Source organism: Mustela lutreola, chromosome 2, assembly GCF_030435805.1.
Source record: "Mustela lutreola isolate mMusLut2 chromosome 2, mMusLut2.pri, whole genome shotgun sequence".
NCBI lineage: Eukaryota > Metazoa > Chordata > Mammalia > Carnivora > Mustelidae > Mustela > Mustela lutreola.
Window position 1 is genome coordinate 15,063,469 of NC_081291.1, and position 22,719 is coordinate 15,086,187.

Consider the following 22,719-nt stretch of genomic DNA (forward strand, 5'->3'; position numbering starts at 1 on the left):
TTGGGCTGAAGGGCGAGGGTTAGGGAGAGGTGGGAGACCCTCAGGGCTGCACGGCCACCCGGATGAGACAGCACCTGAGGCAGGAGCTTGGGTGGGACTGGGAGAAGTGAAACCCAGGGCTTGGATGGTCTGGATATGACTCCCTCTTCTGGTCAACGGCAGTGACCGCGTCTCACCTGTCTGGAGCCTGTTTCCTCTTCTGTAAAAGGGAACCGTGCCTACAGGCCCAGGACTGGAAAGGCAGGTGAAGTCAGAGGCCAGGGGAGACTAGAACTTGATGCTATAAAGGTCACGAACCACCCTGTGGGGAGCGGTGCTGGGGGAAAAGTGGGGATGGCAGGCTCTGTGAGGGACAATGGGCAGCAACTCGAAGAGGAAGGGACCAGGGTCTGCAGGGACCAGGCAGGATCAGGAGGAGCCACAGAGCATTTTATTCAGAAAGGTCTGCAGCAGCAGAGGGATGGCAGGTGACACGGGCTGTCGGAAGGGCAGTAGCCTTGAGGCTGGATGGTGGGGGAGGGGCACCGGGGCAAAGAGATGGGAGGGGAGAGAGAAGGTGATGTGTGAACCCAGGGCTGGCGGGCACCTGGTGCAGGGCCCTGGGTGGGCTGCTGAGCCTCTGGGCAGCCCCTCTGGCTCCAGGCCCTCCCAGATGCCCCATAGGCGATCCCACAGCCTGCAGAAGTCCTCAGTACCCCCAGACAGAGAGCTAAACCTGGCACACAGCAGGCGTTCATTGAGTACTCTGACTGCACAGGCATGAGCTCTGCTGCCTCTTAGGTCTGGGAAGGGGCTGTTGCTCAGGGGCTGGGAAGGCCCTGTTGCACCCATGCCTCCCCAACCCTCCAAGAGGGCCTCTGAAGCCCAGTGTGCCATCACTGTGGCTATCAAATGAGCAGGGATTTAAGAGATACAGAGTTGAGGGCTAGAAAGTCCCTCAGAGGCCTCCCATCTGCCGGGGTCTGTCCTCCATGGGCAAAGAATAGCATGCAGCTGGCCTTGACTAATAGGACATTCACAAGGGGAAGCAAGAAGATGCTGGATGAACACAGGTACACTGGGGTTGCCCTCTTGGCACCTGGTCTCCAGAGAAGCCTGGGCAGGCCTGCCAGGGAGGCTGGGCACAGGAGAACTGGAGCCCCAACAGCTGATAGCACTGGTCGATGTTCAGACGTGTGAGCAAAGCCACCTCTGACTGGGCAGCCCCATCGAACTCTGAGAGTGCCAGATGGTGGCCTCTGGCTAAGCCCCGCCAAACTGCCCAGCAGACCCAGCCCACGCTGCAGAACTGTGAGCAGCCAGATGACTGGTGTGTCGGCCACTAAGCTCTGGAATAGCTTGTCACGCAGCAGCAGCTGACGGCTACAACACACGGCACTGGGCAGCAGCGCCCTCTGCTGCCTGATGAACCACTCTGACAGAAGGGAACAGCAGAGACCAGAGAGGGGAGGGACCTCCTCAGGGTCACACAGCAGGTCGGCAGTGGAGCAGAGATTCCTGAGCTGGGTGGGTAACGGCCATGCTGGGCTCTGCCTGAGGGAACAGCATGAGTAAAGCAGACAGCTGGCATGTGGCAGGCTAGGAGAAACATGGGAACCCCTTTCTGTCTTGGCAGGTGTGTTGTGGGGTGGAGACAGGGCCTGTGGTCTGGAGAAGGGACAGGAAGATGGCAGAAAGGGCATGAGGGAGAAAGGCTGATGACGTCCGGAGCAGCGAAGGCCTCAAGGTTCCTACGACCCTGAAGCCTCGCACTGAGGAAAGCATCCTACCGGCCCCAGGGAGAAAGCCCCAGCGGTTAGACAAGCGGGTCCCTTCTGGGACACAGACAGGGTGGATTAGTTCAGAACACGGAGGACAGAGGCTCACAACCCCACTTGTCACTGACCTGAGTCAGAGGGGCCGAAGCACCTCCAAGTCTCTTCTGGGATCAGGCTGAGGAGGGCAGGGGTGGTTCCTCAGGGCTGGAACAAAACATGTGCAGCGCCCCTGAGGCCAAGGTCAGAGCCCCTTGGGCCTGCTCAGTCAGGCTGGAGATGGGCCTGGGTCACCCTCTAGTCCCCTAAGACCCCGGCCACAGCCTTCAGGGAACCCTCTGTAACCACGGGCCCAGCCACCGACTTCAGAGGTCATGGCGGGGACTCACGCAGGCCCGGGCCCTTCAAAGCCACAGGGCCTGCTCAGGGAAGCGGCAGCAGCACCTCAGTGGCTCCGGCCTCTTTCGGAAGCACCTGCATCTTCAGAGCGGCAGGCACAAGCAAGGCCTTCGAAAGCACTCAGCGGACCATGAGTGAAGAGTCAAGAGCCATGGCCCTCTGCAGCCCTACTGTGTCCAGGGTGCCGTGTGTAACACCACACAGTACATTCATCTGGACGGCTGTCACTGCCCTGCAGCAGAAGGAATCCAGAGACAGGCACGTGGGACTAACTCAGAGCCGCAAGCCCCTTCTCACACATCCTCGGGGCTTTTTTGTTTTTGACAATTCTTGTGTCTCAGTTCTCAGCAACAGTGATGCAGATTTTTTCCTTCTTTCTTTCTAAATGTCTGGTGGGGGACAGGCACGCCGGAGCCCCAAACTGCAAGGGCCAGACACACCTCAAAGTCGAGCTCCAGCTCACGGCACATGCCCGGGGGTTCAAATGCATGTTTATTATGTTAAAATGACAATGAAAACAAAAACTCTTTCCAGGGCGCAAGGACTTGAGGCCATCTGGTCCCGGGTCTGAAGCCTCCTTCAGCTCCGGGGCCCCTGCCCACCCCAAGGTGGGCAGCCACACCTACCTCCTAGCCACACCCACCTCCTAGCCCTTCCTCCAACACCAGCCCCAGGGCCTCTGGCCTCACCCCTGTCAAAACTGGAGCACCCTCCCCACTGCACCTCTGCACAGTGTGCAGGCCTCTGCTCCCACCTCCCTTTCCTTCCTGCAGGCATGTGAAGTGCTCTCATCTGTTCTGTGTTTACACAGTCGCTGTGTGCCTCCCTGTGAGACCACGAGCACGCAGTGTTGGTCACTGCCGTGTCCCCCATCCCCAGCCGGGGCCGGGCCCACAGCAGAGCTCAGGACTAGGAGCTGAGTGGCTGAATGGTCCCTGCTACAGATGCCGAAGGACAGGAGGAAGCCACCAGACACCGTGAGATGAGGAAAAGGAGCTGTCGGAGGAGCGGAGCGAGAAGCGGCAGTTCCCGGCTGAGCAGCAAAGGTCCTCACAGCGAGGAGGCTGAGGGCAGCAGGAGCGGGCGGTCCCCGGAGCTACCTGTGGCCCTGCGCAGTGGCGTTCATGTGGTCCCGGATGCTGATGGCCTGTTTGAGAAGACCCTCCACGCTGCGGAAGTAGAGGCTGCTGTCCACCAGGTTCTTCACGGCGCTGAAACGGGAGGACGGACCGGTCAGTGCCACACTTGCCTTACCCTCCCCGTCCCAGGCCTGCCCATGTATCCTCCCTACCAGAGGCTCGTTGGGGGCCCACACGGGCTCAGGGCCAGCAAGTACCCTGCGGATTCAGGCACCTCCTCCCCGAGGGCTCATCGTGGCCTTCAAGTTTCAATTTCCTTGCCCTGCGTAGATGGCATCCATCCAATAGAACACATGATGGCTAGAAGCAACTTTTAAATTCTTTTTTTTTTTTTTAAGATTTTATTTATTTATTTGACAGAGAGAAATCACAAGTAGATGGAGAGGCAGGCAGAGAGAGAGAGGAGGAAGCAGGCTCCCCGCCGAGCAGAGAGCCCGACATGGGACTCGATCCCAGGACTCTGAGACCATGACCCGATCTGAAGGCAGCGGCTTAACCCACTGAGCCACCCAGGCGCCCCTAGAAGCAACTTTTAAATTCTTATTTATTTATTCATTTAAGTCCTCTCTACACCCAGCATGGGGCTCAAACTCATGACCCTGAGATCAAAGGTCGCATGCTCTTCCGACGGAGGCAGCCAGGTGCCCCGAGATGCACCTTTTACATGCCTGCTGCCAGGTCACCTCATGGTTTCGTTTGTTTGGCTGAAGATTTTATTTATTTATTTATTTATTTATTTATTTTAAAGATTTTATTTATTTATTTCACAGAGATAGGCAGAGAGGCAGCCAGAGAGAGAGGAGGAAGCAGGCTCCCTGCTGAGCAGAGAGCCCGACGCGGGGCTCGATCCCTGGACCCCGGGATCACGACCTGAGCCGAAGGCAGAGGCTTTAACCCACTGAGCCACCCAGGTGCCCCAAGATTTTATTTATTTGAGAGAAAGAGCGCACACGCTTGAGAGAGAGAGCGAGCACACAAGTAGGGGGAATGGCAGAGGGAGAGAGAGATGCAGGCTCCCATTGAGCAAAGAGCCTGACTCGGGGCTCGATCCCAAGATCCCAGGATCATGGCCTGAGCCAAAGGGAGATGCTTAACCGAATGAGCCCCCCAACCGAGCCCCCCAGCCACCCCAGATCACCTAATGTTTTGAAGAAGCTATAAGCCTGTAAAGATGGCCTCAAAGACATCCTGGCTTTCCTCTCAGATAATCTATTCCTGCCTCTGAAGAAAGCTTTATCAACTCAACTATGAAAAGCTCTGGAGGTTGAGTCTGGAGGGAACTAGAATAATTCACCACCAAATGGGGGTGGGAGGGCACTATGGCAAAGCTGTGCTAACCTCATGTTGGTACCACACTGAGGAATGTCTAAGGAAAGTGGCCCTTCTGAAAGTACTGCAGAAAATATTTACCAGGCCACTCAGGGCCTTGCTGATGCCAGCAAGTCACCAGCATAACAGCTGCAGGAACAATGAAAAGTGTCTTTTTAAAGCTCTTCTATTAAAGACAAAGAAATCACTCCCACTTGTTATCAGTCAGGAATCTGCTGGAAAATGGCCAAGAGATCAAAGCCAGGGGTGGGGTGGGGGGTGGCAGGGGTGAAGGGGGGTCTGGGGGAGAGGGGAGGAGCCTTGGCCAATACCCGCTGTTAGCTTGCTCATCTTAGCACCACCAAACGCGGTCAGCTCTAGGATTTGCCCACCTTGATAAAAAACTTTCCACTGTTAAGTTCCCTATGGAATAGTTTACCCCAATTCAGTAACTTTAAATTTCACACCGTTAACACTGTGTAAAGCATTCTGAACAACTAGAAGATAAGGGCTCTTTCACGTCCCTAAAAGGAAACCTGGTTTCTTAGCAGACAGAAATTTGCCTCTCCCTCAAGAGAAGCACTCAGAGTACTCCAGCCTCCTGTCTAGCTCAGCATGGCCCGGTGGAACTTTCTGGAACATCTTTATCCACTGACTTGGCTGCTAAGCAGTTAAAATATGATTATGTGAGACAGAAGGGCTGAATCTTTTATTTCATTTTGCTGCATTAAAATCTGAGTGTGAACAGTCCCCCACAGCCCAGACTCCTGTGCTAGATGGGGCGGCTAGAAGAACCGGGACAAAGTACAGATTCTGATGTGTTCCTCCTCGCGGCTGTCCAGGAGCGGTCTGGCAGCTGTCTGGCAGCTGTGAGAGAGAAAGTCCTCTACTTCTTTACTACTCTTCCTTGAGCTAATCAAGGAGGGTGTTTGAGGCCATCAGCCTCAAGAAGATGCCATCTGTCTGGGCTGCCTTCTGTCCCAGCGGAGGAGTCCAGGCTGCTAATGGCAGAACACACAGCTCAGTGCCCCTGGCAGCAGGACTGCCTGTCAAGGAGCCCTCGCCCACACAACAGGAACAGGCAGGCCAAGCCCGTGGTGCCACAGATGAGAACGGCTGGGATTTCTGGCCTCCACCAAAATGACTTAGCCAGCACAAGGGACAAGCAGCACTTCTAAACAAAACTGCCGGGCTCCCGAGGCAGACAGAACGAGCCAGGCCATTACACATATTCAGGGGAACCAACAGAAGAGCGGGAGGCGAGACCTGCAAAGGAGCAAGGATGACAAGGAACGCTGCCTGCTGGTTTTGGCTCTCTCACACATCCTTCCCTTGGGAAGGGGGCAGGGATCTGAAGATTTAGCCAAAGCTAAACACAAAATAGGAAGAATGAGATTCAGTGGTCCACCCACGTTCACAGCAGCGCTCTCCACAGAAGCTAGAGCATGGGCGCCACCCGGAAGTCCACTGCCAGACGCCGACGACGTGGTGCCTCCACGCAGTGGGATGGCACTTGGCCTTCAAGAGGAAGGACATTCTGACTCAGGCTGTCACATGGGTAGACCCGGGGGACAGCACATGGAGGGACAGGAGAGGACATGAAAAGACAAATCCTGGAAGGTTCTATTTATGTGAGGTCCCTCGAATGGCCAGATTCATAACCAGGAAACGAATGGTGGGGGCCAGGGCCTAGGAGAGAGGGGAAGGGGAGTTAGGGTTGAACGAGGAGTTTCAGATTTGCAAGATGAAAAAAATTCTGGAAATGGACGGTGGGGACAGCTGCACAGCATTATCAATGTATTTAATACCACTGAACTGTACACTTAAAAATGGTCGAGGTGACACATTTTGTGTATGTTACACAGTAAAAAAAACTGGAGGAGCGCCTTGCTGGCTCACTAAGTGGAACCTGGGGCTCTTGATCTCAGGGTTGTGAGTTCAAGCCCCACACTGGGTGTGGAGCCTACTTAGAAGTTTTAAAAAAAAAAATTGGAAAGAAATAAAAATTTAAGGGGTGCCTGGGTGGCTCAGTCTGCTAAGCATCTGCCTTCAGCTCAGGTCATGATCCCAGAGTCCTGGCACCAAGCCCCCTACTGCGCTCCCTGCTCAGCAGGGAACCTGTTTTTCCCTTTCCACCTGCCCCCCATCCCCACTTGTGCTTTCTCTCTCAAATAAATAAGGAAATCTTTAAAAAATAAGTAAATAAAAATAAAAATTTAAAAATAAACAGCCATATTTGTGCTTTGGCTCTCCCCCCAAGCTGCTGCTCACTCCACTAGCCAGTCTGTGGTCCTGGCTGTGGCAGGGAAATACCCCTTGAGGCCTTGGCTCCCTGGCCCAGGTAGCACCTCCCTGAAACCATTACCACCCTGTGCCACATGGGGAGGGACTCCCGAAGCAGCCTGTCTGAGGCACATGTGGATTGGGGCGATAGTGAGAGGAACCTGCCTGGGCTGGAATCTGCTGTGTGGCCGGGTAAGCCGGCCTGCACATGCCCCAACTCAGGTGCATTCAACAGGGCAAGATTCACTGGGCGGGTAGCTGTGATGTGCCTGAATGCCCAAGAGCTGACCCCGGGGCACAGTGGGACCAGCCGGGGAGTGGGGAGGCCACCTCGCTCACCTGCAGGCATACTCCACTGTGTAAATGGCTCCCTGGCTCTGCTCCTCCCACCGTTGCATGTCGGCCTGTGGGGGATGGGAAGCTGTTAATAAGCGGGCTCCCACCTCCATCCTCCTAGTTCTCTGGGATGGAGCGCCTGATCACCCATCACCATGGCCACAGAGACCAGCCCCCTCCATCCCGATCTTTCCTCCTACAGATCCCCTGCCCCACCAGTCTGGGCTTTCTGTGAACACCTGGCTACCGTGCTTCGGGGCCTTTGCTCTGGCTGTTCCCTCTGCCCAGCACACCTTTCCTTTGGGTCCACGTGCAGCTGCCTCCTCCCTTCTCACCACACAGGTCACAACTAATGCACATCCTGCTGCCCTCTTCTTCTAAGTCTGTCCACCCAAGGCCCCAACCTGTCTCAGTGACCCTCTGCCTCCTTGCCGGTGTCCCAGCCTTGACTCCGCCCCCACAGCCAACAGCCCCTGCTCCACAGAGCAGGTCTCAGCTCATGAGGACTCTCAGGGAGGACAGGGACAGGAGCAACTGGGGCTCACCTTATGCTGGGCCAGCTCGGGCAGAGAGCGGCGCACGTGCTCCTGCAGCCGGTATAGGGCCACGGACGGCTCGTTGGCCAGGACATAGACGCTCTCAGTGAACTTGTCTGTGACTGGATCGGGAATCGACAGTTGGGGTAGGAGTTGATGGGGCCGGGGCGGGGGGTGGGGGTGGTGGTGGCAGAACAAGGGGAAGGGTAGGGAGACACAAGGAGACAATGCGTAAGACTCTTGACTGCTTAATTCATGAATCCAGTTAGAGCAGGGACTGTCCAGGAGCTGGGTCACCTGTGGCCCCAGGGATAGGTGGAAGGAGATGGTCACAAAACGGCCTCAATTAATCATGATGCTAACCCATCGGGGCACTCACGATCCTTCCCCTCCCGAGCCTGCTTCTGTCCACTTGGACCCCCTCACCTTCCTTGTATCCCAAGAAACGAATCTGAGATTCTTCTTCGAGGAACCCACCAGTTACTGCATCTGAAAATGCCTGGATGCTCAGATCCCTGGATGGCCTTCAGTCATGACTGACCATGAAAGGGTATTAAATCATGCCCCATGCCTTCTGCTGGGACAATGTATACCTCATCCTTCTGAGTCCTCCTGAAGGATCAGGCTGAGAATTTTACCTGACAGCACTCCTTGCTCAGCTTCCTCCCTATCCTGTTGCCCCCTTCCCTCATCCCTTCTTACACTACACCACACCCACTGGTCTGGGTTTGGCCACCTCCCACTTGGATACCAGGTTCAGTCAGCTCCTCCCTGGTCTCCCAGCTCCCCCTCTGCCAACAGTCTGATCTCCACACAACAGATGGAGTGAGCATCTAATGACCATATCAAGTCTTTCCCTCCCTTGTCTGAAATCCTCCCATGGCTCCCATCCGCCACAGCAGAAAATCACCCAACTTACCATGATCCATAAGGCTCTGTATATTCTGCCTGCTGTTGCCTCCCTGCCCTCCCCACCCTCCACCCATGGCACAACGGCCTCCCAGAACACAAAGTGTTCCTTGAACACTGCCAGGACTGTCCCAAAAGAACTTTCAGAGATGACAGAAAGGTTCTATAATCTATAATTGTCCAATAATGTAGCCACTAGGCACATATGGCTACTAAGCACTTGAAATGTGGCTAATATGACTCACAAACTGAATCTTATTTTATTATTTTTTTACATTTTAATTCCAGTATAGATCACATACAGTTTTATATTAGTTTCAGGTGTACTAATGCAGTGATTGAATAATTCTATACATTACGTGGTGCTCACCCTATGAAGTTTAAATTTTACCTAATTTCAGTTAAATTAAATACCCACAAATACTGTGTGACCAGGAGTTGCTGTATTGCTGCACAGCTCTGAACACTTTGCCACCTCGGCGCCTCTGCATCTGCTGTTCTGCCACTGACCTGCCTTTCCCTCACTGACCTCTTTTCACCCCTTCTGTGTCAGATCAAATGTCACCTTCTGGGCACGGTCTTCCCTGATCAGCAAGCTTAATCTGATGGCCCTTCCACCTCATTCTCAACCTCAGCACTTGCTCATTTTCTTACACTTAAATTCTCATTCTTTATTAGGTTATATGTTTACAAAAAAAAAAAAAAATCAAAGCTTGGACTCTGGAGTGGAGGGCAGGGGCTTCTCTGAGCCTGTTTCCTCATCTGTAAAATGGAATAATAGCACCCACCTTGAGGTTTGTTACACAGATGGGCCCCTTGCTATTGACCAGCATAGGGCTGTAGATGAGAGAGAACCCTGATGGGGGTTGAGGGGCACAGTCAGGGAAGGCTCTGCATGAGTCTGGCTAGTGACAGTCCCTCTAGCTCACTACTGCCCTCAGAAGGGCACAGCCCATCCTGCCATCTCCAAACTTGGAATCCTCCTTTTGAAATCTTCCTAGTCCTCCTCGTTTTGAAAATGAGAACAGCTTACCCTTCGGTGTCCTTGCAAATGAAATGTACTTGTGCCATCTAAATAATTAATTAGAAAACAAACGTGTGTAGGGGCGCCTGGGTGGCTCAATGGGGTAAGACTGCCTTCGGCTGGGGTCATGATCTCAGGGTCGGGATCCAGCACTGCATCCGGCTCTCTGCTCAGAGCCTGCTTCCCCCTCTCTCTGCCTGCCTCTCTGCCTACTTGTAATCTGTCAAATAAATAAATAAAATCTTTTAAAAAATTAAAAATAAAAAGGGTGTAAGAAAATACCAAAAACCTTTGTGATTTAAAAATCGTTTTTGGCGGGGCGCCTGTGTGGCTCAGTGGGTTATAGCCTCTGCCTTCGGCTTGGGTCATGGTCCCGGGGTCCTGGGATCAAGCCCCACATCTGGGCTCTCTGCTCAGCAGGGAGCCTGCTTCCTCCTCTCTCTGCCTCCCTCTCTGCCTACTTGTGATCTCTCTCTGTCAAATAAATAAATAAAATATTTATTTAAAAAATCGTTTTTGGGGACGCCTGGGTGGCTCAGTTGGTTAAGCAGCTGCCTTCGGCTCAGGTCATGATCCCAGCGTCCTGGGATCGAGTCCCACATCGGGCTCCTTGCTCCGCGGGGAGCCTGCTTCTCCCTCTGACTCTGCCTTCCACTCTGCCTGTGCTCGCTCTCGCTCGCTCTCTCTCTGACAAATAAATAAAATCTTTAAAAAAAAAAAATCGTTTTTGGCACTTGGTAATTTGTAAACGCGTGACTCACAAATATTTTAATGTAAAGCTAGACAAAAGCGTAAATGCATTCGGGAATAATACGCACGACTGCCAAGTCCCAGGCGTTCTTCCAATGCATTACAAATACCAGGTCACTTAATTCTCACAACAAACCTATGCGGGGCCAGGAAAGACTGCTATACACCCCATTTTACAGATGACAAGACCGAGGGACGGAGACTTTCTAAAGGTTTTAAAACTAGTCATCGGCCAAGCCAGGGTTAAATGGTCGTTCAATCAGTTCCCCTGCATGCTCCCTCCAAGCCACTGCCCCCTTCTTCCCTCTGTCGGGTCCCCCTGCTGCCCAGCCCAGTGCTCCGCACCACCTTTCTTTCCCTTGAGCTGCATCTCCGGTTCCTCCATAGCTACCACGGACCGTTCCGAAGACCGGAAGCGGAAATCGGGCGCTGGGGAAGAATACTTAAACCTCCCACCCCGTGAAACCAAACGCTATGCCATTCTAGTTCCAGTGTCAATTGGCCCGCCTTCCCCACTCCTCTCTGTAACCAGGCTGGAAAGAAGCCGTGAGTGAGAGACTGGGGAAGGAGGCACACCGGTGGGCGGGTGAGGAAGGGGCGGAAACCCCCTGAAGCTCCAGAAGGGACACCCAGACAGGGAGAGGCAAGGGTACCCTCCCTTCCCGAATTCCCTTTTCCGGGGGCAGACGGATTGGGGAAACGCTCCAGACATTGCCCACTTCGGGCTGTGTAAACGGTCTTTCTGTACCCCTTCTGCTGCCATTAGATTCTTACAAATGCTCGTAAGCCCCCAGGACGCAAGGAGGGCATTGTTGTGGACGGGTGCAACGGTGTGTCGCCCCTTTAAATCCCTGACGCCCCGACTGCTCCCCGCCCACCGCCATCCGACCGGAGAAAGCCCCACCCATCCGGCCTCAACTGGAGCCTAGAGACGAGCTCCGGAAAAACCTGTGGGCGGAGCTGGGAAAGAGTGACGGAAGACAGGCGCAATGAAATCCTCGGAGCCCTCTGAGGCTCCACCCATCCCTCCTGACCCGGCCGGGCTCCCTCCGGAGTTGCCGGAGCAAGAACGCGCAAGTGCGACAGCAGTGCTCGGGCCCCCAGCGGAAACCACGCCCCTCCCTTGAGCCTTAAAGGGCCAGAAGCAGCTTCTGCTCTCGCCTTTAGGCACTTTTGGGGAGGCAGGGTGCGCAGGCGCAGTGGGGGAACTCTGGGGTGGGGGTAGCGGTCGTGTATCAAGTTGCTCCCTGTCCCGGCAGAAGAAACGGGGACGTTGAGGGTCCAGGCTCTAGCTTGCTCCCTCCTGTATCAGTTGGAGGAGAAAAGTTTGTGAATTGGGCCCCCAAGTTTTGGGGGACCCGGCCTTGCGGCGTGAGGTGACAGAGGAGGCTCGTTAGAGGTGAGTGGACCTCTTGGATCTGTTTGGGAGGGGCCGGTGGGGATGGGACCAATCACATCTTTGTTGAACACTCACTCGTTCCGGGGACACCCCCCCCCAAATAACTACAGGGAATGTTTATTAAGCTCTGCTCGTGTGTCAGGCCCCCAGCTTAGCTGTTTACAAGCATGATTTTGACATCACTTCCCTATTTTATTGAGGAAACTGAGGCTCAGATAAGTTAAATCATGTGCCCGGGCCTATAAGTGGAGGGATTCGGACCCAGAGAGTTGACCCCATTTTAAGTTAGGCATGTTATATGTGTCCTGGTTGGGGGTAGGATGGAGGAGTGGACCTGAAAGGAGTGTAGCCACCCTCACTGTGCAAGGCTGGGTATGCTGTAGGTGCCTACTCAATAGGAGTTGTTGATAAGTATTGTTCTCTCCCCTTTTGATGCTTCTTCCAGCTTCCCCCATGGAGCCCACCCAGCCTGCAGAAGACCTCGGTGGGACCCAGCAGCTTCCTGTCCCCGAATTTGGGGACCCTGAAGATCCTGGGGATGAGGCTCCTGATGGCTCAGACACTGTAGTGCTCAGTCTTTTCCCCTGCACTCTGGAGCCCGGGAATCCTGAACCAGACGCTGGTGCCTCCTCACCTCAGGGTAGGTGGGATATTTCCCCTGGACTCCTTCCGCCTCTAGGACAGTGGAATGTCAGGCCCCAGATAGGACCTCTGTCTTTGTGTTTCTCTACCTAGCATGTGTCTTCTCTCTCCACCCAGTGAGAGATTGCTTTTATATGTACATAGACGCATACACATACATGAATATATATGTATATATGATGCTTAAATCCACGTAACATAAAAGTTACTATTTTAAGGAGACTTGCAAACAATTCAGTGGTAGTAAGTACTTTCACAGTGTGGATAATCCCCCCTCTATCTCTTGTTACAGACCATTTCCATCACCCCAAAAGGAAACCCTATTCCCATTAGTAGTCACCCTCCATCCCTCCTCCCCTTCCTTCTTCAACCACTAATCTACTTTCTGTCTCTAGGGATTTGCCTGTTCTGGACATTTCATATAAATGAATCATACATGTCATTTGTGTCTCACTTCTTTTGCTCAGCATGATGGTTTTCTGTTTTAAGTCTTGTTTATCTAATCTCTACCTGGGGCTCGAACCCACGAGCCCGAGATCAAGAGTCACGTGCTCCTCCAACCGAGCCAGCCAGGAAGCCCTCAGCATGATGGTTTTTGAGGTTCGTTCGCATTACAGCATGTCAGTGCTTCATTCCTTTTTCTGACCTGATAACAGTCCGTTCCAGACCACATTCTGTTTATCCGTTCACCCACTGATGGACACTAGGGTTGCTCCTCTTTGGGCGATCGTGACTACCGTTGCTGTACACATTGGTGTACAAGTTTTTGTCTGAGCCATTGATTTCAACTCTTAGGGGTAGATACCTAGAAGTGGAATTGCTGGGACAGATGGTGATTCTGTTGACCCTGTGGAGGACCCAAGGACTTCTTTGGACTGGAATCCTTGAACACATCGAATTCAGTACCTCTTGGGGCCTTGGTCCCTGCTTCTCCCACCTCTTCCCAGCACTGGTTTCTTCAACTGACCAAGCTCTCCATTGGTATCCCATCCTCGGAGTGGCCTTCCCTGACCACCTTGTCTAAAAGGGACTCACCCCCTGCCCTCCCCTCTTTCTGTTTTCTTCTCTTTTTCATAGCTCCTGAACACCTATTTTTCTATTCTGTCCCCTCCTTGAGGGCAGGGACTGTCTCATCTGCCCAGAACATCACCAGGTGGAGAGGAGAAAGGCTCATCTGGGTATCCAGGAGGGCAGAGTGAGTGAACAATGGTGTGGGGCACTGTCTTTGGTAGCTGAAAACTGAGGCCCTTCCTCTCTGTTCCAGGCAGCAGCTCCCTAAAGCATTCCACAACCCTCACCAACCGGCAACGGGGGAATGAGGTTTCTGCCCTGCCGGCCACCCTGGACTGTAAGTGGGCCTGTAGTCCCTCAGCCTCCCTAAGTAGTAGGAATAGTGGGGGCTGAGGGGAGCAACTTCGGGTTGGGTAAACGGAGGCACGGAGTGGGGACAGGACGGGTGAGGACTCTGCCTCTCTCTGGCCCCTAGCCCTGTCCATCCACCAGCTCGCAGCCCAAGGGGAGCTGAGCCAGCTGAAGGAACATCTGAGGAAAGGTGTGTGTCCACATGAGTCCGCTGGTGTGTCTATACCCGTCTTGACCACATGTGCTGGGGTAGGCATGTGGGTACTGAAAGGACCTGAGTGTCCACATGTGTAACTCCCACTCCCATCTGACCCCAGCCACCCGCCCTGTCCCTGCTCCCGCCAAACTAGGGAGAGTGGGCAGGGGTGCATCCCAGTGGTACCACCCCCCTCCTGCCAGGCGACAACCTCATCAACAAGCCGGACGAGCATGGCTTCACCCCCCTCATCTGGGCCTCTGCCTTTGGAGAAATCGAGACTGTCCGCTTCTTGCTCGAGTGGGTGCGTCCCAGCCCAGCTCAGGGCTTCCCAGAGACTGGAGGGTGGGCTGGGGTCCGAGTCTGCTGGTGCCCTGTCTGTAAGATGGGGCTGAGATAGGTACTCCAGGATTCCAGGGTATGCCCCCACCCATCCCATCACCACTCCCTCTGCTCCCCGCTACCACCACTGCAGGGTGCTGACCCCCACATCCTGGCCAAGGAGCGGGAAAGTGCCCTGTCACTGGCCAGCATGGGAGGCTACACAGACATCGTAGGGCTGCTACTCGAGCGTGATGTGGACATCAACATCTACGACTGGGTGAGGCACCTTGCAGGGTACCAGACCTGTTCTAGGTGTTCAGAACACAAGACAGACCCATCCATGACCTCGCAGAGCTCCTAGTTCGGGGGGAAGGAAGACAACACGTAAACAGTCAGCTGAATTACAGTGAATAACACTGTAATAGCAGACACACAGGCAACTCCAAGAGCTCAGAGGTAGCCTATATAGCCAAGGGAAGTCAAGGAGGGCTTCCTGGAAGAAGGGGTATCTAAGCTGAGACCCAAAGGGAGGAATTAGACCAGGTGATGAGTAGGAGGAGGAACCACATTAAATTAGAGGGTTGGGGGTGTTGTGCAAAACTGGAAAAGACAGAATGTTGGTTGCCCTTGTCCTTGACAGAATGGAGGGACACCACTGCTGTACGCCGTGCGTGGGAACCATGTGAAGTGCGTAGAAGCCTTGCTGGGTAAGTGGGAGTAACAGCTGGCCCCACAGGAATCCTGAGGTCCAGGGAGGGGTCCAAGCTGATTGAACAGCCCTTGGAATGAGTGATCATGATCTGCTTTTCCCAGGGGACTGATTTGGGAACAGGAGATGGTGGGATAGTATGGGGGTCTGGCTGACCAGGTTGAACTATCCATACCCTCTGTGCCTCAGGGGCCCTGGAGGTGGGGATGCTGTTGGCCACATTCTTCGGAGAGCCCAGGTTCTCATCCAGGCCCACATGGGCAAACAGCAGGCCTGTGGCTGTCCTGTGAGGGATCCCTGGACTTCCCAAGTCGCCATGCCCCATTCTGGGCTCCCGGTACCCCCGCCTTCTCGTACCACCTGCTTTGCTTTGCAGCCCGAGGAGCTGATCTCACCACTGAGGCTGACTCTGGCTATACCCCAATGGATCTTGCCGTAGCCCTAGGATATCGGAAAGGTCAGCCTGAGACATGGGGTGGTAACAGTGTGCTGTAGGCAGGATGACCGTGAAGGGGTACACAGGACATCTCTCTTAGTTATGTCAGATGCTAGCAGTGAGAGCATTCATGTTAGCAAACATTTAGTGCCACTGTGTACCTGGCCTGGGCACGTGCAGGAGGCTGACATGGGTCAGCGACTGGGTTCATCATGGGATACACACAGGCGCTGGGAGGCCCACAGGAAGCCCTGGCCCAGCCCCATGATAGGTGGGAGGCGGGGAGGGCTGCCTGAAGGCCTGACAGGTGGGAGGATGGTGTCCTGGCTGGAGGAACAGTACATGCAGAGGCCTGGCAGGATGAGAATATCAAGGAGGGGCTGGGCCACAAGGCACAGGCTCACCGAGGCCAACCCTCTCCATGGCAGGAGGTGGGTGTGAGCAGGACCATAGGCAGACCCCAGTTTGATTTTCTACTTCCCCCTTCAGCTTCCCCATCTCCAAAATGGAGAGAGCCTAACAGAACCAACCCCTTGGGGTCAATGAGGGATTCCTTTGAGATTTATCCCATTTGGGACAGAAATCATTCCTCATGGTCCTTCTCATCCTTTAGTACAAGTCACAAGTCACCAATTTTGTTTGGTAAAGATTATTTTTATGACCCTAAAAAGCATCCCAAAGTGCATTTCTACAAACCATGGGGAAGTTGAGTTTCCTGGCTTGGGTGCCTCAGTTTTCCCAGCTGTACTCTGTGAAGAAGAGTGTGGATTTCCCCATGTATGAAGTAGATCCTCCATCCATGTCCCAGGGTTTGGAGATCCCTGTTTGTTCCCTGAGAGGCAGGTGCAGTTCTCACGGTGGGAAAACCCAGTTCATCCTCCAGGAAAGTGCATAATTTGGCTGGTGCCTCTGCAGCCTCCACTGGACTTATGGGCCACATCTCCCCTGTCCTGTTTCCAGTGCAACAGGTTATCGAGAACCACATCCTCAAACTCTTCCAGAGCAACCTGGTGCCCGCAGATCCTGAGTGAAGACTGCCTGCTGGGCACTCAGATACTCAGGGAACAAAATAGTTGACCCAGAGCTGGGGAAACCCAGAACTGGCTTCAAAGGCAGCTCCTGGACGGACAGCGGGAGGGGATCCTTCCCAAGAGGAACCAATAAACCTTCTGTGTGCGTAACTTGAAGGGCTTTACTGTGCTTCCCCAGGGGCCTCCTGGAGGAGTCAGCTACCCAGGGATCTCACACCCTCTCCCCTAGCACCCGCAGGTGGTAGATGACAACTCGGCCAAAAAAGTCAGTGGCGTCCTCAAGGGTCACCTTCAGCTGGTCCACCTCGGCAGCTGGCACAGGGAAGGTGTGAGCACAAGCAGTCAAGGGAGATAGGTAGCTCATCATTTCCCATCTGTCAGGCCCAGCGTAGACATGACCAGTGTGCCACATGACCCAGCACATTCTGAGCCCCTCTGAAGCTCTCACACAGAACAGGGTACCACCAGCTCATTTTACAGATGAAGCAGTGGAGGCCCAGAACCCACTTACTCAAGGTCATACACCAGGGTCCATAGCTTTCAGAAGCACAGACCACCTCCCATCCCCCCACCTTGCCACCCCAGAGGCCCAGGCAGGATATCTGAAGGGAGTTGTTGTCCTCGGGATAAAAGTCCACAATCTTGCTAAGAGCCTCACTTCCCTGGGAACCTGCAGCAGAGAAAGGGGTAGGTGTGAGGCTGGGGTGTCCCTCCCAAACCCCCACCTTCCAGAGCCTTCCAGTACCTTCCAGGTGGCCCCGGCGACTGGAGAAGCCCCCCTGGAACTGGATCTGCAGCTGGGAGACACGGATGCGCTGGGGAAACTCTAGTATCACCCACTGGGAGGGGCCCTGGAAGGAGACAGGGAAACAGGCTCACAATCACTTGCTCAGAGCCCTGCTATTCCCGTCCCATTCACACAGTCTAGGGTGGGGTGGGGTGGGGGGCGGAGCGTTGGCACACCTTCCCTCCTTGGCCAGCCTGACTCCCCAGCAGGAGTGCTCCTTAGTTCTCAAGTGCTCCTTAGTTCTCCGTGAATCTGATTCACGGGAGGGGTGGAGTCCCCAGGAAGAGGTGCCTCACCTGGTCCGAGTTCCAGCACGTCTCCTCATTCTGGTCGAACAGATGCTTCTTTCCAAACTGCCGGGTGTCGCGATTCAGCACTGAACTTACCCTGGAGGCACAGAATACCAGAGAAATGAGGGACTGAACGCGGCACCGAGGCCCCGCCCACTAAGGGGCCCGCCCCCTCCTCACCCCTCCAGCTTTCCCCGGCGGACCCAGCTCGGTCAACGCTGGACTCAAGGGCCACGCCCGCCGCTGCCCCAACCCTAGGTTCTCACCTGCTCACTGTCTCTGGACAAACCAAAGAGTGGGTCATCTCGACTCCACAAAGCCTCGCAGTCTCAGAGCTGACTTCAGCCGGTGTGCGAATCCCGGCGCCAACGCAGCCACGGCGGCACGACCTTCACACCCGATTCTGCAAGGGTTTCAAAGAAATTGCCAGTGACCCGAGGCCAGAGTTTCACAGCAGGGTTAAGGAAGGGAAACAGGTTTCATGTGGGTTTCGGGAGGTTGCTCAGGCTCGGAGCCTCCGTTTCTCGGCAAACAGCTCGGAGAACCAAAGCGAGACCCGGAACCACGAGGACACCGCGCAGGCGCAGTGTGACTCAGACCCGCCCAGCCTGCGCTCCCGGGGCAGGACGTAATCTGAGCCCCGCCCCTCCGTGCCCGCCTCTTAAAGGGTTACCATCCCCCGATTAAGTTTCCGTTGGAGCTGGAGGAAGAAGGCGGGCATCTAAAACACTGTGTGCTGAGTGTGTGGGGCTCGCAGTCTCTGGTGCCTGTGGGTATAGAGCACTGGTTTTGGAGTCTGAGAGACTTACTATAATGATGTCTCCCTACCCGGGGAGGTCTGCCAAATCCATTCTGTAACTGCTAAGGCTGCCTCGCACCTCACTGCCTCCCAGGGACCAAAGGAAGAGCCGAGAAAGAGACCACGATGTTGCCTGTGCAGGGAGTCTTCATCAACCTCCCGTGTTTCAGATGGAACACAGGCTTAGCCTCCAAATCTTTCTTTCCAGTAAATGCTGCCTGGGACAGGCTTCATGGAGCGGGGCATGTGAAGTGGGTTTTGAAGGATGAACAGGGGTTTGCGAAACCAGATTGCACAAATGCTAAATATTTGGTTCACTGATTTACTAAATGACTTGCTCCCTACTGCTCAGCTCTGTGCTGGGTGGTGCTGGGGAGCTAGACACACTCACCCCCAGACTCATGTGGCGAGGGCTGAACAAGAAAGAGAATAGGGCTGGGAGACCAGGGGTTCTACCTGGAGGGAGGGCTTTCTGGGAGAGGAGATATTGTGTCTGTACTTTAATGGGTGGGCAGGAATTTATCAGGGTAAGAAAAATGGGGTTAGATTTGTCCAGGCGGGAGAGCAGCATAACTAAAGGCCCGGTTGGGTGAAAGACCATGATTTTAGATAAAATATATGGAGCAAGATCCTGGGCCTGAAGGTGTTTGGGAAAAGGCAGGACACTGTCCCTGCTGCATGAATGGAAGGTTCTGAGACAGATCAGCCATTGGCAGGAGGCTGCAGGTTCCTGGCTTTAGCTGAATGATCTAGAATCCAGCCCCTTTCTTCAAGGGCTAGGGGAATGGTTCTCTTGGCATCCTGCTAGCATCGTCCCAAGCCCACTCCAGGAGAGGGGGCTGGCTGGGAAACTGGGGCACCAGCGGAAGAGCCGCCCCATCAGCCACTGCCTGCCAGGACTTCCTGCATTCAGTCATGGCCTGGTGCCATCTAGACCTGGATCTCTTTGTCTCAGGGCTGGGGCCAAGACTGCGGGTGGCAGAATAGACCTCCTTATACCCAGAGGAAGGTGGGAAGAGCATGGACCCTGGAGCGTCCAGATTTGGTTCGAATCTTGGGTGGGTCACTCACTCACTGGCCATGTGATCTTGGACAACTATGCTGACCTCTCTGAACCTCGATTTTCTCATCTGTAAAATGGAGGGAATTCTATTTATAGGACTGCTGGAGAATTCAGTGGATTCTATGGGCTGACACATAACAAAGATGGCCAGCCCATCCTGTGTTTGACTTGAAGTCACATTCTGTCTCCATCCACTGTTTCATTAAACCTTCTGTACGGGTCCATATCACCTCCATTTTACAGCTGAGGATACAGCCAATAGCTCCCAGGGAGGATATGCATGGCCCTAGGGCCCTGCACACCATTCTTGGTCTTGGCATGGAGCCACCTTGCCCATTGGGATGAGGCCAGCTCAGTACCCTCTTCCCGCCTCCTCACCCCACTGGCGCCTGGGCATGAAAGAACCTCCTGTTTCTCCAGGGAATTAGCAGCTCTAAGCTCTAAGCTCCCAGCAGGGCAGCCAAAAGTGGCCCATTCATTTGCCTGGTGCGAAGAAACTAGCCACTCCCTCCCTCCTCACCCAGAGGTTGGGGCTGAGGAAGCTCTGGAAGAGCCAGGAGCTGCCACTCCAGTTCACCGAGGGAAACTGAGGCACAGAAAAGCAAAGTCATTTGGCTAAGGTCCTCCAGGGGGACCAAGATTCAAACCTGTCTGGCTCTGGAGGTCTTTTCCCCCTGGATTGGGTTTTGTGTTTGTCAAGAGAGGAAACAGGCTCAGAGAGGATCAGGTATTTGCTGAAGTCACACAGCCAGTTTGGGTCAGCAAGGTCTCTCTCTGGGGATACAGCCCCACCCGTTGCAAAAAAAAAAAAAAAAAAAAAACAGGTCCAACTTCCCATGTGTTTGTCACAGCAGAGCTGGGTAGGAAAAGGTCTTCAGAAAGCTTCAAGCCTTGGTTTCCCCCTGGGGGATAAGTGTAATGATTGCTTTAAGGCCCCAGCCTAGAGTCTGTGGGGGTGAGGGTGACCGTTCCCAGGCCAGCAGGTCCCAGTGGGGCAGGTCCAGGTGTGACTTATCTGCCAGGGTCTGCCTGGTCCGGACAAGGCCCACCTTAGAAGAGACATGCACACTAGCTGCCGGCTGGACTTGTCAGTCCTAGTGAGGTGCGAGCCTGGGAACCTGGGAGCCTGGAGAAGTGGAGGTGACAGTAGGAGTGGGAGGGGGTGGCCGGGTGTGTTGAATGGTGAGCATGATTGGCTGGGCTCTGAGATGGATCTCTGTGCAGGTACCAGGGGGGCCCAGGGATTTTCGTTGGGTGCTGGCTGTCTGGAGGTGCACCCTTGTCTATAAACAGGGTTAGAGGTGAGCGATGTGGGACAAATGTGGGCCTTGGTGGCTGCCGGCAAGGCAAAGGGGCAGTAGGTATGAACGGCGACGCGTGTATTTGAGCGTGAAGGGGCTAGAGGTGTGGCTGGGATCGCAGCTATGAGTTTGGTTGTGTAACACAAGTGACTTGCGTGTGACCAAATGAGGTCGTACATGGTTGGTGTGACATATATGCGGCCTTGTCTCATGTGGTTCTATATAACCCACCCGTGCTGTCACAGTGTGTCTGGGATGTGATGTGGGTTAAGGGTTTGTTGGTGACATTGTGTGACACATGTGAACGGGACTGCTTGTGTCAATTCTGTGTCACCTTGGGTATGTTAAGAAGCACGTTGGAGTACTGTCCACCCCTGAGAACCAGCTCTCCCAGAAGCTCCGAACTCCTGGCTCCTGCTCTTGCCCACCAGCCTCCTCGCCTGTTTCCTCCCCCAACTTCGCTCCAGCCCCTGGCCTGGGCCCCAGTGTGGGGGTACAGAGAAGGCACTCAGGGCTGGCGGGGGTGGATCACCCAATCCCAGTGCAGGCCTATAAATAGTTCTTTGAGCCCAGCAGATTCCCAGGCAAGGTTGCCTCATTCAAGCCCCCAGCAACAGCCCGCCCCTCCCACCTCCCCTGGGCCGCAGGCCAGCCCCTCTAAGCTCAGTCCTGGCACTGGCCAGGGGGACATGGGGGTAGGGAGGAAGGGGTGTAGAGAGGTGGAGGCAGTCAGGGGCGAGGGTCAACTTGGCTCTGAGGCCATGAACCTAGGCTCCCACTTGGCCTGTATCCATATCGTACAACCTCAAGCAGATGGTCCCACACCTCTGAGCCTCAGTTTCTCCAGCTGGAAAATGGGCAACAGCCCAACAGCAGCCCCCATCTTATGTGTTTACTTCCCACTTCATTCTCTCAGCAATCCAGTAAGACTGGGACTCTCATTAATTTTCCTTCTTTTAGATAAGGTAACTGAGACACAGAAAGATGAAATGGCCGGCCCAGAGTCACTCTCTTCGGAGTGGAAAAGAGACGTTTTGAACCCTGAACTCGTGGAGGCAAAGCTGCTTGGATCCCTTGCATGTTGCACAATCACACCCAGACCCCCGACCGCCCCACCAAATGCTGCCACGATCACCCCATACACCAGCCTGTCAGCCGCAGACACTGATCTCATCATGATCCCTGACCTCCATCTCTCCTCTGTGATGAGGACTGAACAGTAAGCGTCCCTTCCGGTGTGTCACTCTGACCCCTACGGCCATTACTGGCCCACTCCTGGACCAGAAGACTGGGGCCACATGCACGAGACATGGACCCGTACCGATGCCTTGAGGCAACATTGCTCTCTGAGATTCTTCTTCAACCTTCACTCATTTCCATCCCCTCTTTGCTCTTTGGTAATATTGTCAAAACTATCTTGTCACCTATTTGTCCCCCCATCAGCGTGCACACACACGTGGGATAGGGGGGATTTACCATTTTCAGGTGTACAATTCAGTAGCATTAGTTATATGTGCCTGAGGGAGCAACGATCACCACTATCTTGTTCTAGAACACTTTCATCATCCCAAAAGGAAACCGGGACCCATTTGCAGTCATTCTCCATTGCCCCTCCCCCAACCCCCGGTAACCGCTAATCTACTTCCTGTCTCTGGATTTGTCTGTTCTAAACATGCCATATAAGTTGAACCATACTATGGTCTTTTGTGTCTGGTTTCTTTCACTCAGCATGCTTTCAAGATTCATCCATGATGTGTGTGTAGCAGCGCTCCTTCCCTTTTTATGGCTGAATAATATTTCTTTGTAATGGATCTGGACTTCTTAAGGTTGAAGTCTTTCTGCGAAGACTTGCCCAAAGCAAAAGCATTCCTGTGATAACAGTATCTGCTCATGCGCTATGCATGCCCACTGGATCAAGGAACGAATGAAAGAATGATACATT

General features: G+C 54.1%; 3 protein-coding genes across 6 annotated transcripts; 1 reads left to right on the forward strand and 2 right to left on the reverse strand.

Annotated features, from left to right (window-relative positions):
- Positions 1–408: 408 nt before the first annotated feature.
- Positions 409–10,891, reverse strand: BORCS8 (BLOC-1 related complex subunit 8). 3 transcript variants are annotated; one of them, XM_059160618.1, is made up of 6 exons: positions 10,787–10,891; positions 7,765–7,877; positions 7,223–7,287; positions 3,254–3,364; positions 1,886–1,961; positions 409–1,529 (listed from the first exon to the last, which is right to left on the reverse strand). In XM_059160618.1, the coding sequence occupies exons 1-5, from the start codon at positions 10,821–10,823 to the stop codon at positions 1,928–1,930; spliced, it is 360 nt and encodes a 119-aa protein (XP_059016601.1). In that variant the 5' UTR covers positions 10,824–10,891; the 3' UTR covers positions 409–1,529; positions 1,886–1,927. The 3 variants fall into 3 exon arrangements, with proteins under 3 accessions (XP_059016601.1, XP_059016598.1, XP_059016600.1); XM_059160615.1 differs by having other exon boundaries at positions 409–1,533; XM_059160617.1 differs by having other exon boundaries at positions 409–1,647.
- On the forward strand, positions 10,883–16,687 carry RFXANK (regulatory factor X associated ankyrin containing protein). 2 transcript variants are annotated; one of them, XM_059160613.1, is made up of 10 exons: positions 10,883–10,984; positions 11,233–11,837; positions 12,283–12,477; positions 13,744–13,827; positions 13,966–14,031; positions 14,241–14,341; positions 14,513–14,638; positions 15,002–15,068; positions 15,447–15,527; positions 16,467–16,687. In XM_059160613.1, exons 3-10 carry the CDS (start codon positions 12,291–12,293, stop codon positions 16,535–16,537), a joined length of 783 nt encoding a protein of 260 aa, XP_059016596.1. In that variant the 5' UTR covers positions 10,883–10,984; positions 11,233–11,837; positions 12,283–12,290; the 3' UTR covers positions 16,538–16,687. The 2 variants fall into 2 exon arrangements, with proteins under 2 accessions (XP_059016596.1, XP_059016595.1); XM_059160612.1 differs by having other exon boundaries at positions 10,931–11,024.
- Positions 16,140–18,205, reverse strand: NR2C2AP (nuclear receptor 2C2 associated protein). Its single transcript, XM_059160614.1, has 5 exons — positions 17,881–18,205; positions 17,621–17,711; positions 17,283–17,388; positions 17,139–17,207; positions 16,140–16,864 (listed from the first exon to the last, which is right to left on the reverse strand). The coding sequence occupies exons 1-5, from the start codon at positions 17,916–17,918 to the stop codon at positions 16,749–16,751; spliced, it is 420 nt and encodes a 139-aa protein (XP_059016597.1). The 5' UTR covers positions 17,919–18,205; the 3' UTR covers positions 16,140–16,748.
- Positions 18,206–22,719: the final 4,514 nt, after the last annotated feature.

What these genes read in the sequence shown, in the direction of transcription:
- NR2C2AP (XM_059160614.1), bottom strand. Translation starts at nt 17,918, where the DNA reads ATGACCCACTCTTTGGTTTGTCCAGAGACAGTGAGCAG. An exon ending in TGTCCAGAGACAGTGAGCAG is followed by an intron (nt 17,712 to 17,880) that starts GTGAGAACCTAG and finishes CTGTGCCTCCAG; the next exon opens with GGTAAGTTCAGTGCTGAATC. An exon ending in TCGCCGGGGCCACCTGGAAG is followed by an intron (nt 17,208 to 17,282) that starts GTACTGGAAGGC and finishes TCTCTGCTGCAG; the next exon opens with GTTCCCAGGGAAGTGAGGCT.
- RFXANK (XM_059160613.1), top strand. Translation starts at nt 12,291, where the DNA reads ATGGAGCCCACCCAGCCTGCAGAAGACCTCGGTGGGACCCAGCAGCTT. An exon ending in TGGTGCCTCCTCACCTCAGG is followed by an intron (nt 12,478 to 13,743) that starts GTAGGTGGGATA and finishes TCTCTGTTCCAG; the next exon opens with GCAGCAGCTCCCTAAAGCAT. An exon ending in GAAGGAACATCTGAGGAAAG is followed by an intron (nt 14,032 to 14,240) that starts GTGTGTGTCCAC and finishes CCCTCCTGCCAG; the next exon opens with GCGACAACCTCATCAACAAG.
- BORCS8 (XM_059160618.1), bottom strand. Translation starts at nt 10,823, where the DNA reads ATGGAGGAACCGGAGATGCAGCTCAAGGGAAAGAAAG. An exon ending in GCAGCTCAAGGGAAAGAAAG is followed by an intron (nt 7,878 to 10,786) that starts GTGGTGCGGAGC and finishes TTCCCGATCCAG; the next exon opens with TCACAGACAAGTTCACTGAG. An exon ending in ACAGTGGAGTATGCCTGCAG is followed by an intron (nt 3,365 to 7,222) that starts GTGAGCGAGGTG and finishes CTCCCGTTTCAG; the next exon opens with CGCCGTGAAGAACCTGGTGG.